Source organism: Neophocaena asiaeorientalis, unplaced genomic scaffold, assembly GCF_003031525.2.
Source record: "Neophocaena asiaeorientalis asiaeorientalis breed wild unplaced genomic scaffold, Neophocaena_asiaeorientalis_V1.1 scaffold9, whole genome shotgun sequence".
NCBI classification, from domain to species: domain Eukaryota; kingdom Metazoa; phylum Chordata; class Mammalia; order Artiodactyla; family Phocoenidae; genus Neophocaena; species Neophocaena asiaeorientalis.
The window spans coordinates 1137335-1146753 of NW_020171825.1; the positions used below are offsets into that span (position 1 = coordinate 1137335).

The 9419-nt window shown below is 51.1% G+C and overlaps 1 protein-coding gene across 1 annotated transcript in view; it reads left to right on the top strand.

Moving 5' to 3' along the window:
* Positions 1 to 9079: 9079 nt before the first annotated feature.
* Positions 9080 to 9419, top strand: part of ZIC5 (Zic family zinc finger 5) — a 6271-nt gene continuing 5931 nt past the window's right edge. Inside the window, 2 exon segments of the mRNA XM_024739996.1 lie at positions 9080 to 9417; position 9419. The exon segment at position 9419 is cut by the window's right edge and continues 264 nt beyond it. Coding sequence (XP_024595764.1) covers positions 9080 to 9417; position 9419 — 339 coding nt within the window.

Below are 9419 nucleotides of genomic sequence, written 5' to 3' on the forward strand. Positions count from 1 at the left end.
CGGCGCCGACTCGCCGAAGCCGCGGCTGCGGAACAGGAAGTCCCGGGTGGAGTTGAAGGGCGGCCCAGAATAGGAGCCGACATGCGCGGCATGGGGCCCGAGCGCGGCGGCGGCGGCGGCGGCCGCGGCGGAGCCGGGGTAGGCGCCGGGGCCCTGCAAAAAAAAACCGCCTCCCCGACTGCTGCTGTTGGTGGCACCCGCCGGGTCTGCCAGCCTCCCGCTCTTCTCCCGCGCTCCTGGCGCTGCGGCTCCTCATCCGGCCGGCCGCGGCGCTCCCCGGAGCCGGGCGGCCCGCATCGCGCGGGGCTGGGCCGCGGGGTCACAGCGCCCTTGGCTGGGCCCGAAAGGGACGCCACCCTGCTCTCGCGCCCTTCGGTAGAGACCACTGATTCCCCGGGGACCCGAACCGCTCCTGGCGGGCACCTAAAGCGGGCACCCCTGGTTGCTCGAGAACCTGGCTAGCAACCAGGCCGCGGGGCGGGAGGTTCTGCGTGCCGGGACGCTGCAGACCCGGGCCTCCCCCTTCCACCGCCCCTGGAGGGCGCCGCGGGGAGCGGCCCGGGGGCCGGTCTCCTGCCCGGTTGGCACGCTCCTTGTCCGCGCCCATCCCCCCAACACACACTTTGTCAACTTGTTCTGTGGTGTTGAAAACACAGGTGCGGGATGGAGGGCCTAGAGAAAGCCAGGCGTGCCCCTTCCTCCCACCCTCCGGACACTCACCCAGACGCCGCCCCCTCCCCGGCCGCGGCCCCCAGCCGGGGCTCAGCGCGCTCCGCTCCCCCCGCCGCTCGCGTCCTCCTCTGATTACGGCTGTAAACACTGGGCAGCGGCCCCCGCGAGGGAGGTGGTTGTTTGGAAGTGGTTTAAAGATGGTGTCACCCTCGGGGTGGATGCCCAGAAGCCCGGGCTTCTGCCACGGTAGGGTGGGAGGTGTGGGGACGCCCTAGGCGCGCGGCCAGACAAGGCTCAGGCTGCAGTTTGGCCGAGGGTCGGGCTCAGAGCCTCCAGAGAAGAAATCTCCAGACCGGTAGGGCTTAAACCTTCTAGAAGACATTTATCAAGCCTTCTCCAGGAGCGGGGATCACCCCCTCGAGGCGGTGGCGGGCCCGAGGCTGCTCCCCGTGCTGCGCGGGGCCTGCCTCGCGGCCCCGGGGCTCCGGTCATCCTCCAGGCCCCCGGTTGGCCGCTGCGGACATTTCCTGTCCTGCCGCTGAAAGCTGGCGCCCCGGAGGTAACCGGAGAGGGACCGGCGGGCCCGGAGGCTGCGGAGGTGTGAATGGAAGGCCTGAGGCCAGCGCCTTCGCCTAGCTAGCGTGGGGAACTGCTTTTTTATTTTTTCCTTTAAACAAATCTCTGGGAGCTGAAATAAAATTCAAGTAAGAGAAAATAATCCACACGCATTTCAAAATTTCATGTTGAAATGCAATCAACAAAAACGCGGGAAGACAACTCTAGCCGGCGATCGCTGGCTGAACTGGGCTCTCCCGCGCCGGCACAGGCAGCCTCTCCCGGCCGGAGCGGGTCTCTCTCTGAAGGTTGGACCGGCCGCAGCCCCTCGCATAAGTGGCCCTGTGCCCTCCCGCTGTCCCCCTTCCCTGCCTGGAGGGGGGTGGGAGAGAAGGAAGGAGGCCGGGGTATTTTGTCTGAAAGCCAGGGAGTTTGCCTGAAAGCTGGGGATTCTCGACTTCTCTGAAGGGAGGAAATGTTCCTCTTCTCCACACACCTCTCTCTATGTCGGGGGGAGGGGGAGGCAAATGCCAAACTGCCCTCCTAAGCGGAGAGGGACCTGAGAGAGAGACAGAGACGGAGACGGAGACGGACTCCAGGCAGGAAGGCTGCCCTGCTACAGTGAATCTATAAAATTGCCCGGTGCACAGCCTTTCACACTTGCTTATTTTATTCATCAATATGTACGGCGGGGGAATTGGAAAAGCTTACTCCAAAAGTGTTTCCAAAAGAAAATATTCTCTTAGAGACTGGTCGTGAGAATAGCGATCCTGCACATCTCCAAACCTCACTTCCCTTCCTTCTCCCAAGCCATCAGACTTCTTCAAGTCCTCCTCCCTCCGCACTTTCTCGCCCCCGCTGCGCGCCTCTGCCCCTCTCCTCTCCGCCCCATTCTCTCCTTTCGCTTCCATTCCTCTTTGCAGCGCCCATTTCGGGCCGGCGCCGCTGGGCGCTCGCTGGCCCAGGGTCCGGGGGCCGCGCGGCCGGGTGGTGGGGCGGAAAGCTAATTCCCGCCGGAGACCCTGCGGGCTGGGCCCTCCTGGCTATTCTTTCCGGGCTCCAGTTCTCCTCCCTCTGCACGACACGGAGGAGCTGAGCCAAGTTCAAAGTCACGTCGCCGTCCCCTCTTAGAAGCGCTTTATTTCTCTACAAACTGCAAAACCCCTTTGCCTCAAGACACAGTTTTGTTTTGTTCTGTTTTTTTAAAAGGAAGGAAAGGGGAGAGAGAGAAAGAAAGCAAGAGAGAGAGAGAGAGAGAGAAAACCTGCAAAGGCTTTCAGAGTCATTGCCTCAAAAGTACATTTGCGCTTCTTGGCCGAAGGAAAAAAAGCGGCGAAGCTGAGTTCCGCACCCTGTGAGTGAATTCAGTTTTTCAACAGGTTTCTAGAACGGCCCGCCGTGTCCGGGTCAGACTCTCGGGACCCACAACTGTCCCCATCGGGCAAACATGTACCCTCTTTGTAAGTTTTCCAAAATTGTTCTTTGGAGATCTCACAGAGCCTGCGCCGGGCTAGGCCAGCGAGACTCCAGGCTTTGCTGCATGTGGATGGCCCTGTATGGCGGGCCCCTGGGTGCCAGGGCTGGCGTCCCTTTCCCGGCAAGTGGAGACAATGACAGTGTAATAGAGAATTCTGGTTGTCTTCAAAAAAACAGAAAATCCCATCAAATACCCGGGCACTCATTCACTGAACACCTTGTTGCGGTTTGTGGGCCTCTGTAAAGAGTTGACTATGATGAGTATTTTGTGTACATATACATAAAAACAATGCAAATGCACACACAACATACACACACACAGGTGTATCTCGTTGGCCAGGAGAAACCAAAAACAAACAAGCAAACAAAAGCGATCTTTGAATTGGAAAGCAGAAACACTCGGTGACCATACCACTCAAACTTTTAATTTTCCTCTTAAGGAAAGGGATGGAAATGGGGGAAGAGATGGGAGGGGAAAAAATGTGGAAACAGCTGTCTATATACACTGGACAAAAAAAAAAAAAAGGATTTCACAGGATTTCAGCACTATCCTCTGTATCACAGACTCATAAATTCAACAAGATCATCAACAGGATATTAAGTTGCAGGTCACCTTTGATTCAGCCTCTCAGCCACTCCTGGGCTGGGCAACCCCTGACCCATGAAGGACCACATGTGTGGTGGGGGACCCCCCTCCCCCATAAAACTCACCTAGAACAAAAGATCTTTGTCCGAGGTTTAAAGAAGTGTAATGTAAAAGAAGGGGAAATCTGTAATGTAAAAGAAAGGGAAATCGTGAAAATCTCAGCTAATGTTGTAACTTTTAAATACCATTTTTAAGAAGGGGGAGATTTAGTGGAGGTGGGGAGAATCATAGGATAAGGCCCTCTCTAGTCTACTAAAAGAACTTCTTTCTACAGTTAAAATTTACTGTTCTGTAACTGGGCCTATAAAAAGTGTCTATATAAAATAAATGCTCACCAGCAGTTTAGTGTTAGGGATGCAAATGTTTGTGTATTTGTCATTAGGGACTCAGAAAAAAATAGAAGCCAACATTTCTAGGCGACAGTGGTTGGTTGTGCTTTTGCAAAAGTAAGAGGACTAATTGTTCTTACTTTGTCTCCTTTCCTGATGGGAGAGTTTCTACTGCTGTAAAACAAAGCAAAAACAAAAACAACCCCCAAAACAGAAGACATTAGCTTACATCAATGTGTTTAATTATTTTGAGGGCCGTTACCCTTTGGGCTCCCAGGAAAACTACATCCAGGGAGGCTGAATACCGGTGACAGGCGAGCAGCTTTCCAATAAACTGCAGTATTATTGCAATAGACTTTGTAATACAATTTATGCTGTCATTCATAAATAACAATGCCATATGTCAACCATATTGCTTACACAAGTAAATCCGTCAACGTGTCACTATTTGATTTATCTCAACAGCTTCTTCAAATATTGAAGTATAGATATTGGAAGGAGTATAGAATGGGGAGAAACTACCCACAAATTTTGAGATTAAAAATAAAAGCACAACCTCTCCTCCTCCTTTATCCCCCATCCAAAAACATTCTAAAGGATAAAGCATGAAGGGGAGGAGAAGCACATCTTGGAGCCAACATAAAGAAATATTGGGCGGTTATACGAACTGTGAACACGTAGGGGGGTTTCTGCTTCCTGTGTGGACCTTCTAAGCATTTTAAAAAAGACAACAGTTAGACATTTCCCAAGAAATTACCAATCTTAATTGTCGAACGTGCGTCAGAGGCCATTCTCCAACAAACCCCATCCCTGAGGGTAAAAATGATTGATAACCAAATGATAATATTTAATGACAGGTCAATTTTACTCAACTTATATTTTCGTAGTGGGGAAGTGAAGAGAGCCGTAATTTTTCAAGGGCTTTTAAGCACTAAGGTCAGGTGGAAATGGGATGAGTCCAATTCTTGAGTGTCCAAAAGAAACGAACAAACAAACCCCAACGTTTCAATTATGGTCACATAACCCAAGCTTCTGGGGTTTTATGTTTGGCTTTGTTTTTAATCCTCATTAAGTCCATGTTCATGGGACAGGGATCAAAAACTTTATCAAGAAGCACATTTTTGGTTACTCTTAGCCTCACACATAGCCGTGGAGTCTGAGGATTCAGCTCGGGCTCAGAAGGGCGGGAAACAGGGGCAACCCTCCGAGAAGCTCTCAGACAGCTGAGAATTGCGCGTTGCTTCTTGGCACGCAAGGCCCCAGGGCTGGGTCGCAGGTCCCACGAGGTCAGGTCACCAGCGTTGAGGGCTAGATGGTGGGGATCTGGTCCCTGCCGAGTGCAAGCCGGGCAGGTGGCCGGGTACCTCATTGCCTAGTCGCCACCTGGCGAGCTTGATTTGGGAAAAAGCCCTTGAACCCAAAGTCCTCATCACTTCCGGCCTTGTCAAAGCTCAACTAAAATGCAGTTTTTGTGGGCCCCTTTGCTCACCTCGCCCCGGCTTTAGAGAGGACTCCCCACTCCCTCTTTCATTGTCAGCTGATAACCCTCCTCCTCCCAGTTGAGCACCCACTGGAGCCCTCGGGCTGGGCTACAAAAGTCCTCTGAGCCCTCAAATGACTCGGGGCACCCTCTCCGCCCTTGAACCTGCCTCTGGAGCAGCCCAGATGGCACAAGGCTCTCCAAACCCGCCGGGCACCCTCTGCAAGGAGGCCGCCCTTGCGGAAACCACGCGGGACGCGCGAGCCGTAAAGCAATTGCAAAGGCAATAAAAGGCAACTCGGTGGGTCCCCCAGCTCCTTTCTTGTCCACCTCACTGTCGCCAGCGTACCCCCTCCCCTCGCCTGCCGAAACAATCAAACAAAGGCTCAAAAGCCAGGAAATGTCCAATTCACTTCCCTTAGAGTTTATTAATTGCCCACACCCATCGCAAGGAAACTTGGCTATGGTCAGGGACGAACGGAGGGCACCGGGGAGCCGCAGACCCCCCTCGGCGCAGCGGGAAGCCGTGAGCACCCGCCCGGGCATCCCCAGAGACCGGGCTCTGCCGCCTCCTGGCAGCGGAGCGCGGCGTGGCCGCCGGGTTCGGGCCGGCTCGGCGTTTACTGCCCCTCCCCACCCTCTTCCCGCCTTTGTTTGGGGCCGGGGGCCGGATGGGGTTCGGTGTGCAGCAGAGAAGGCTAGAAATCGATGTTCCCCCAGGAGCACCTGTCGACCCCACAAAGGGCGTTTCCACGGATTGTCACGTTGCTGCCCCACATAAGCACCTCCGCTGCAGAAGTGCAGACAAGGGCATGGGTTTTGAGGATCCACCCTGACGACCAGCACCACCGCGGAAATACGGGGCTAAATCCACAGAACTGGCATAACGACTTCTACAGCCCCCTGCTTAAAAAAAAAAAAAAAAACCAAAACCCACATTACTGTTTATTATTTTCTTCAACGTCCTGGAAACTGTTGGTATTTACTTAGGAAGTGTGACACAGTTATTGGGTCCTTAGAAACTCGGGATGTTAAGGGGTTTTAATTTGGCTCCCAAATGGCTTGAAAAAGAACCAGCGCACCTGGGGTCAGGCGGGTCATCACAATAACAAAAAGCGCGTCTACAAAATAAAAAGCTCTTTTATAAAGAAAGGCAATCCCGGAAATCCACTGCGAGCCTTCCTGATGACCATCTAGCTAGGCCTATTCTCAGGTTTAATTGGCAGGCGGTTTATTGGCGCCTTATCGGTGTTGATTGAAATTTTGCTCCCAGTTCTTTCTTTGAAGAATTAGCATCTCAAGTCGATTACCTGAGTCAATTATCTTTTTAGGGTCTGAGTTTGGTCATAAATTTGCAAATATTCATTAAACACACTTTGTAAATATCTCTCTTTCTAATCGCTACTCAAATCTCTAACATTTCCTTTAAAAGTCTTTCTGTTTTAAAGCTTCCATAAAAAGAAATTGATCAGGGAGCTATATTTGAATTAAGACATATTAAATAGATGACAGATACATATCACGCTGTGTTTAACAAGAGTTGTACAAGGAGGCGGGTTCCAGATTCCGCACGGCTCTGCTGCACCATTATTCACATTTTTACAGCCTTTCCTTCATGCCTTCACCCATTAAACCATTAAATTTCAGCAATTCAATAAAACAAAGCAGTTATAATTTTGAGGAAAAGCTATTTTTGAAGGAGGTGGAGGTACCCATTTTGTTGCACAATAAAAATGCTCAACAGTCTATATTAAAGGCTAAGTTGGGTTTGTTTTCTTCTTTCTTTATTCATTCTTTCTGTTTTGTTTTGTTTTGAACTTATAACCTGCAGGATTGAACGCAAAGCTGCCATTATGGAAGTATTGACGGGTATTGCTAAAAAATTCAAATAAAGGAAATATTTGAAATGTTCTGAGAGGAAATGAAGACAGTGGTGACAATTCCACATATGATGCTTTCTCCATAAAGCATTCATAGAAATGACACTGTCCTCCCTCCACCTTGCCTAGGTGGCTGGAGACTTTTAAGTCTTTGAAAATTGTGGAAGGACTCTTCCTCTCCAAATACAGATGTGGATTTTGTCACTGCTGTTCATTAGAAACTTTTTGTTGTATTTGCACTCATGCCTCTCTTATTTCCCCGTATTTGAGCTTCATGAAACTTAAAGAAAATGCCCATTTGAAATTTGATTGTACTATTTTCTTTGTTTGCTTGTCAGTTTTATAAGAGAAATGACATTCCCAAGGCTCACAGGGAAATTCCCTGTTAAACATTGTTAGCATCAATGTAAATGGGCTACCGAATCAGCTCTTTTGAAAATAATTCTTACCACTTCTCAGGACGATCTCGCAGATGATGGCTTTATGTAGTCTTTAAAAATAAAAAAAAACTTGGACAGTAAACAAATTAAGCTGGTAACATGTTTGACTGTATCCCAAAAGAAAAAAAAAAAACACTTTTTAGTCATTATCCTCTTTTTTTTCAAATAATTTTATTTAGGGCAGGAAAATAAACATTAAAAACCCTGAGCTTAATTTTTGAGCATCATGGAACATGGCAAAATTTTAAGGTGTTTTCTTGTTAAAGCTGAAGTGACACTCTGGGGCAGTAAGGACCCTAAAGTGTGAGGGATGTCACATTTCTCCGTCCCCCCCCCAAAGTGATGCAAGGACCTATTTCACTTTTTAAAAAGATTTGATAGCAACTCGCTTGAAAGGGCTCACTTTTTTTTTAGAGTCAGTTTTTATGGTTTTCAAGTAAAACATCTCTCCTGCTAGATGAGCTTATTAGAAAATAACACGATAAAAGGTCATTCTATCAGCATATAAACCGCAAAGATACTGATCCAATAAAATGATTATTTTATTGGATCAATTCTAACTTGTGGTCCTTTCAAAGAAACTGAGGCACCCATGTGGAGTGCGTTCTGGACCGGAAGGAGAACTTCTGCTTAAAGGATATCGTTTATTTAGCCGCTTCCCTCTGGAGAGATGCTGTTTGGCCTGCCCTGCCGCTGTTATCTCCGAAAAGCAAAAGTTAGAATCGCTGCCCGATGTTTTTTGCCCCCCGGTAGATCTAATTGGAAGTGGCAGATCTAGAACCGATGAGCAGTGAGATTACACTTCGAGCCAACTCCTTTGAACCATGTTGAAAAGGATCCCATGAGCTAAAAAGTCGAGGTAAAACGGTTCCTTTGCGGAAAGATTTTTTTTTACTTCACCTGGTGTTTTGCAACCAATAGGATTTTAATATCCTTCCTCATTCCATCTACTGTCTGTGCGCCCTCTGTGAGCGCTCGGCAGATTGAGTGTCCTTCCCAAATAAGAAGTTTCTAGTATCACCTCTACGAGTAGGATGACGGTCATACATCTGTTCACCCTCCTCCCCCCGTCAGCAGCCCGGAGCTCTTCCAAAGGAAGGGACGCTGCATGCAGTGAGCGAAGGCTTTTGAATTTGGGGGCTCCCCCCGCCTTTTGCTCCCCGGGGGGTCCCCAGCTCAGAGCCTCCAGGCGCCCTTCGGCCGCGTGCCGGCGCACGTTCCCCGCAAGGCGCGTCATGGGAACGCGGGACGCTGCGCGCGCAGGCCCGGAGCAAACTTTCTGCAAGTGCAACTTGGGAATCCCTGGGGAGGCGGGGACGCAGGGCTCAGGGAGAGGAAGGGGCGCGAAGCGAAAGCGAAGGCGGCCAGGAGCAGAGGGGCGGATGCCCGCTGAGCCTGAAAGGGAGCCAATCGGTCAGCCGCGGCCGCTGCCAATCACGCGGCTCCCTCCAATCCCACCCTTGCTATTTCCAAAATCTCGGTCCCACTGCTCAGCTCAAATGTGGTGTTTGCTCTGCCAGTCGCTGGAGGACAGAGTGGGAACGGGAATAAGCAGAGTTCGGAGGCTAGGACAAAGAAGTTAAAGAGCGCCTAACATATACATGTTTTTGAAGGCGGGCAGAGGGAAAAAAGTCCCCCCAGTGAGGGCCTATGAGTCTGACTGTGTAGTTCTGATGGAGACCCCTTTGAGCAAGAGGAACCCGCCAGCGCTGAGATTAGCGGATTTGGCAACAGCTCAGGCCAGGCCACTTCAGAATATGACAGGCTTCCCGGCGCTGGCCAGCGCGGCCGCCCACTCCCAACTCCGCGCCGCAGCCGCGCACCTCCGCCCTCGGGACCTGGGCGCTGACCCCGGCGTGGCCATCACTCCGCTCGGACCCGAGCACATGGCCCAGGCGAGCGCGTTCGGCCTCAGCCCTCCCTCCCAGGCGCTCCCGGCAC